Source organism: Sceloporus undulatus, chromosome 8 (assembly GCF_019175285.1).
Source record: "Sceloporus undulatus isolate JIND9_A2432 ecotype Alabama chromosome 8, SceUnd_v1.1, whole genome shotgun sequence".
Lineage (NCBI taxonomy): Eukaryota > Metazoa > Chordata > Lepidosauria > Squamata > Phrynosomatidae > Sceloporus > Sceloporus undulatus.
The window spans coordinates 22,564,917-22,570,916 of NC_056529.1; the positions used below are offsets into that span (position 1 = coordinate 22,564,917).

Genomic DNA, 6,000 nt, shown 5'->3' on the forward strand with positions numbered 1-6,000 from the left:
GGGTGGGGGGGAGGAGACCTGCCGCCTGCCTGGAGACACAGACACCTGTTTCTGCTGGGGAGGCTGAGGCAGGCTGTGTGTGTGCATGTGTGGCGACGGGGGGGGGGGGAAACACACTGCACACACAAAAGGGTCTGTGCAGTGCCAGCCAGTGTGTGCAGGGCCTGCATCCGATGAGAGAGTGGAAAGGAGCTCTCTGTTTGGGACACCTCTGGGCTGAAGAGAAGGCCTGCTTGTTTTTTTTACTCTGCCCCCTCACCCCCCACCTATGCATTTTCAGCAAACCTGGCTTGTGTGAAGAAGGGCCTCCAAATGGTTTTGCATACCCCCACCCCAGCAGACCTACCCTAGGGATGGGTTCACACACATGCACACCCCCACATAGTCTTTGCCCTGTTTCTGTGCTTTGGATGCTGCCAAATGGAGGTGCCAAAGGCCGCCAGGAGGCTGGAGTGCCTTGTCCAGCTGGTGAAAGGAGAGGAGGTCCAGAAAGAGATATACTGCTAGCGCCTGCGGGGAGCAGTCCTCTCTCTGCCTGGGAGCCTGACTCCAGCCGGCTGATGCTTCCCTCAGGAAATGCAGAGGCAGCTTCAAAGGCGGAGGGTAAAATCCCTGAAGGCATTTTGAGTCCAACCAGTGTGTTGCATGTGGGGCCCAAAGTGTGTGGTTCTTCAGAGGACTGTTTTGGTGTTGTGGAGCTAGGCTGGCAGGCTGGCCCATGTTTAGGGGGCAAACCTTTGGGACAGTGTGTGTGTTGCATCTAGGTCTCCTGCTTCCAAGGGAGAAGCGGTCTCTGGCCTCAGGCTGGCTCCCAGGCTGCAGGACGATGGTTGCTGCTGTACATGCTCCTCAGTCCCCATCCCCATGTTCCCATTCTGCTTGCTCCAAGATTCAGCATTGGGCTCCATGGTGTGCTGCTGGAGTATCCGGTGTGGAGGGTGGGCCCAGAGGGCGTTTATACAGGAGGTGGTGGCTGAGGGGCAGGTTTGGCCCAGAGGGAGGGATGCCAGTCTGTCTGTCTGTCCATGCAATGGCTTTCCTCTTGTCACCCTTCTCAGTGGAGAACAAGCAGCTGACCTTGAACCTGCAGATGGAGAACAAAGGCAACCTTGTCTCAGGCGGGGAGCTGACGATTTTCCTGGATGGCCCCAGTGTTGATGTGGGAAGCCTGCCGAATGGCAGCGTTGTGACGGAGGGTGAGTGAGGCAGTGTGTGCCACAGAGGATGGACGGGAAGTGGGCTGACGTCGCCTCCTCCACCCAAGGCCCGCCTGGCCCTCGGACTCCTGGGTGGTAGCTGCTCCTTCTGGCCGGGACGGAGTAGTCGGGTCAGGACGCAAGAGAACTGATGCTCAGGAATCTGAACCATGGGCCTGAACCCCGAGCCCAGGCTTAGAGGGCAGGGGCTGTCCAGTGGTGGCAACTTGATTCCTGGTGTTACAGTAACTTGAAGCAAGCTTGAGGTGAACCTTTAGAAACCGAGTTTAGGCGTCAAAAAAAAAAAAAATGCAGCAGGCCAAGCTATGCCAAGGGAAAACAGACACCGCAAAGAGAAAAGGAGCTCTACATGGGGAGGATTTTCAGTGTCTAACTCTCTGCAATGCTGGCAATTTGGAGACTGAAGAAACATTTCATATTGGGGTGGCGGTATTCTTAGTTGGAAAGGCAATGATTCCTTATTCCCCTGCCCCCAGTAACTACATCCCTTGATGTCATCCAACCCACAGGTCCTTTAGGATTTCACAGACTCCCCATGATTCTAAGAGAAAGCCTCCCCCCACTTTTTGGCCATACAAAGAGTTGCTCATCTGGGCTTGGGAGAAAGGTTAATATGGAGAGACCATACTGCCTCCCTGTGTGACAGAAAGTGAAGGCTGAGTCCTGCCAGCAGCTGTGTTCCAATGGGTAATCGGGCCGCTTCTCAGCCAGACTGCCCCCTTGCCAGGCACTCAGCTTCTTGCATGCCCCCGCCAGTGTCAATTCCTGATCTATTTCTTTTGCCTCATTGCTTCCACAGGGTCCCAAGGGGCTGGGAGAGACCCCAGCGGAGGCTTGGCTCCTTCCCCTGAGAACAGGCACCAGATTCCTAACACCAACTGTTTTGGCGGCCGGTCCAGGTAAATATCCTGCACCATCTTCCCATTGAGCTCAGCTGTCCAAGGAGTCCTTGGCATAGAGGCCTTGCCAGGGATGGTGACAAGGCGGCATTTCGGAAGGGGTGATGTGGTAGAAGGCGACCAGGAGGAGGCAGGAAGGCGGCTGGCAGGGGCAGAGCCAACAGAGAGAAAGAGGAGAGTCACAGCCAGGAAGGGCTGCGTGGGCAGCAGAATATGGGAGGGATAGGTTTTTAATAGCCAGTCTGCCTCACTCCCTCTGTGCTTTCTCTCTCCTTCTCTCTGTATTTGGGGAGAAGAGATTATGCCAGGAAGAACAGGGGAGAGCAGCTGCTTCCTGTCTGGCAGGGAGTGTGAGGGAGCCCTTTGGCCCTGAAGAGGTTTGGCGAGGTGGCTGCTCATGAGCAGGTCTCTAGCTCTCTGGTCCTTTGGGTTTTGTGATGCCCAGCCTGTATGCCAAGGCCCCTGATGCTGCTGATGTTCCATTTCCTATCTTAGGGCCTGCCAACCCTGGCATGCTGCTTTCAGAGGGGGCTCTGCTAGGGCATCTGCCCTGCATCCTGGCCTCCACTCTCAGGTTGCAGTGGCTGCTGGCCATGTTGCAACGGAGGAGGGTTGGAGCAGTGTCATCGTGTTACTGAATTCAACACCTCAGGATGAGCTCTGCAGGAGAGAGGGGCAGGGAGAGTTTGGGGTTTCCCCTGCCAGCATGTCTGCCTCACCCCCTTTGCTTGTTATAGTGGATTCCACCCCCAGAACAGGAGGGCCCTGAATGGAGTTGGAGTGACAGGCCAATTCCTCCTGAGAAGTGGCATTTTTTATCCCTCCCACCCAGACTTCTAGTCTTGATTTGTCTCTTTTTGAAGTCCAAAAGGTAGGGAACCTCAGGCTAGATTCATGGGTGGCCCATTCAAAGCCTAGCTTTGTCAAACTCTGTGAGATGGTTGGGTCCATGGCTCTGGAGAGATTTGAGAAGAGTCCTATGCCATCCTTGAGCCTGGCACATCTGCAGGACTTGAGCCTGCCTCTACTAGGCCAAAACAGTCACTCCTCAAAAGAAAGCGGAGGCAGAGATACCCAGGTCTAGGCTCACCAAGGGTGCCCCTCTCTTGGCTGGCTTCCCAGGCACCAGTGGTTTCTCCCTTCTGCCCCTTGCCACCTTCAGGGAATGTCTGTTTGAATGGTACTTACTTATCTGTTTGAATTTATAAGCCACCTTTCTCTCCACATGGGATCCAGGGTAGCTCATAGCATACATTAAAACCAAGTACAGTGATTGTCATTGACAGGTCTAGAGGGCAGCAGGGTGGTGGGAGAGGAGCAGGGTATCCAGTCCTCATTCTGCTCCTCTCTTGTCCAAGATGGCCACCCTGTTTGCACACCTGCCTTCTTAGCAGAGGTTCTTGCAGATAACAATGTAGAAAGCATTCATTCTGAGGTGCCATCTTCTTCAGTTTGCTACTCCATGGGTGTACTGGTGCTGATGGTGGATTCTGGCTCCTTCCTGGCTGGACGTGAACAACCTGCTGCCTCAGAGTGGGATTGGCTTCCATATTAGCACATGGGTCTTCTTTGGACTCATTTACACATTCCTAGCAGTGGTGAAGTATACCCCTGGCTTACTCAGAAGGTGACCTTTTCTGATGAGAGAGGTTCCATTGTTTGTGTATGGGGGTGCATGAGTGGCATGGAGGGGGGTTTATATGATGTGAAGAGAAAGAGAGCCCTGCAGGGAGGGCTGGCAAATGCAGTGCCTGTTTCCTGATGAAAACCAGGGCAGTTTGGCTGCTGCTTTCCCATCCCTCCCTGATTTTCTCACAGGTCAGAGGAATTTCCCAGCTCCTTGCCATGAGGGGCCACCTGGGCAGGGCAGTGACACTCAGCTGCTGCCCTGATTTATCGCTGGCATTTTCATTGGGGTGGCATTGCCCACCAGAGGGTCCAGGAGGGGTGGTGGGTTCCCCATTTTATAGATAGTGCATGGCAGAGACAGGAGTGCCACATTTATCAACCCCATCCTCACTGGTATTAGTGAAAACCATCCCCTCCAGCATTTCACAGATGATGATAATAGTAAATTTTAGTTGTTTTTAAAGGGTTGTAAGCCACCTTGAATGTTGTGACAGGTGAGATATAAGTAAATAAGATGAGATTAAAACTGGGATCAATTATTTCACAGTGTGGTTGAGATGATAATGGATGGGGAAGAACAGAGAAGCCAGGATATGCTGCAGGTGTTTGCTTTTGCCTGAGACCCCGGGAAGGGCAAGACTTTGCCCCCTCCTCACCTCTCCCCTCCCCATGTTAATGGAGTGTAAACTCCTTTTGCATTTTGAGCTCAGTTTGCTGTATTTGAGTTAAGCTGAATGCAAAGAGGGAAAGAGGGAGGAGGAGAGAGAAACTGGGATAATTGAAATCAGCTGAAAAAATAGGACAAGAGAGGCGTAATGGGGACTGTCCCTGCCAAATGAGGACAGTAGGAAGATATGTATGCCCCTGTGCCCCCAATGTTGTTTATGCATCCCTCAGATCCAGATCTCTGGGGTTTTCTTGAGGTTCTACTGTTGCAAGGGTGGGCCTGGAGGTTTTTCCTCAGTCTTGGATCTGTATGGCCTGTCCCCATCCCCAAATCCTCCCTCTGCCCCATCTGTTCATTCTTCCCATCATCCACTGCTGCCTTTTCCCTGCTCCTATTTTAAACTGTGGCGTTGTTGGTGTAGTCTGCTCCTCTCTGCTGCCACGTGACTCCGTTTTGGTTTACATCCACGCAGGCTATTAAAAGGCTCTGCCAAGTTAGGAGCCTCGTAGGAAGAGAGGCCGCCGGGGCAGGAGGGCTAATTCGGGCCTGGCGGTCCTGCAGCGCATCGGAAACGGCCCAGCCTGTTTTGGCTTCCTAAAAACACTCTCTGAGGCTCGGAAGTGGATTGTCTTTCCTGGAGGAAGGGAGGGATGAGCACCTCGAGGCTCCCTTAGCCCCCCTCCCATTTCCCAAATTCTCTGGCAAGAGTCAGTGCCCAGAGTTGCACTCACTTGTGCACATTAATACCAGATGAAGATGAGGATTAGTCTCAAAAAGTAGTTTGAAATGGTGAAGTAAAACACCTACTTCAGAAACAGTGTGGTGCAGTGGTTTGAGCCTTGGACTACGACTCTGGAGACCAGGGTTCGAATCCCCACTCAACCATGGAAACCTATTGGGTGTCCTTGGGCAAATCATTCTCTCTCAGCCTCAGCAGAAGGCAAAGTCAGCCCCTCTCTGAACAAATCTTGCCAAGAAAACCACATTAGGGTCGTCATAAGTCAGAAATGACTTGAAGGCACACAACCCCAATTATAATAATGCTTTTAGTCCTTAATGTTATGTGGTTTTAAGTAGCTGCTGTTTTAATATGACAGCATACTCAATTGTTGGAACTTTTTAAAGTGTTAAGGCCATGTTCTAAATTTGTTGTAAGGCACCTTGTGTCCCATGCCAGGAGAAAGGCATAGTCTAAATGAAGTAGGATGGAATAAGGGATCAATTGTTTAGACAGTCCTTATTCCTTTTGGCATCTCAGTGGTTGACAAGACCTGTCTCTACGTGGTCTAACTAGTCTTTTAATGTGCAATATACCTTTATTCTCAATGTTCTGTTTCTTAAAATTCTTAAGTGCTACTTTTGATTAGCAGTGTTTTAATGGGATAGCTTATTTAATTTTTTTTAAACTTTCCGTTCTCAGGCTGATTAAAGCTGGGCTTTGTTTTAATCAAGGCTATAAGCATCATGTTAAGAAGAAGGTGGGATATAAATCAAATTAATAAATAGGTCAACTTTTTCCCCATTGGCCTGGGAGGAGAATTGGGGAAGAGGGAGAGTGTATAAGATGCCCGAAAGATCCATTGAAAGG

The 6,000-nt window shown here is 51.4% G+C and overlaps 1 protein-coding gene across 5 annotated transcripts in view; it reads left to right on the forward strand.

The window, feature by feature from the left end:
* The window catches only part of WWP2 (WW domain containing E3 ubiquitin protein ligase 2), a 35,534-nt gene that overhangs the window by 10,337 nt on the left and 19,197 nt on the right, over nucleotides 1-6,000 (forward strand). For 4 of the 5 annotated variants that reach the window (XM_042480890.1, XM_042480891.1, XM_042480892.1 and 1 more), the window contains 2 exons: nucleotides 1,059-1,196; nucleotides 2,017-2,116. In XM_042480890.1, the coding sequence (XP_042336824.1) occupies nucleotides 1,059-1,196; nucleotides 2,017-2,116 (238 nt within the window). Of the gene's footprint in view, nucleotides 1-1,058; nucleotides 1,197-2,016; nucleotides 2,117-6,000 lie in introns of those variants that run through there. The other variant, XM_042480894.1, reaches the window with a different exon arrangement.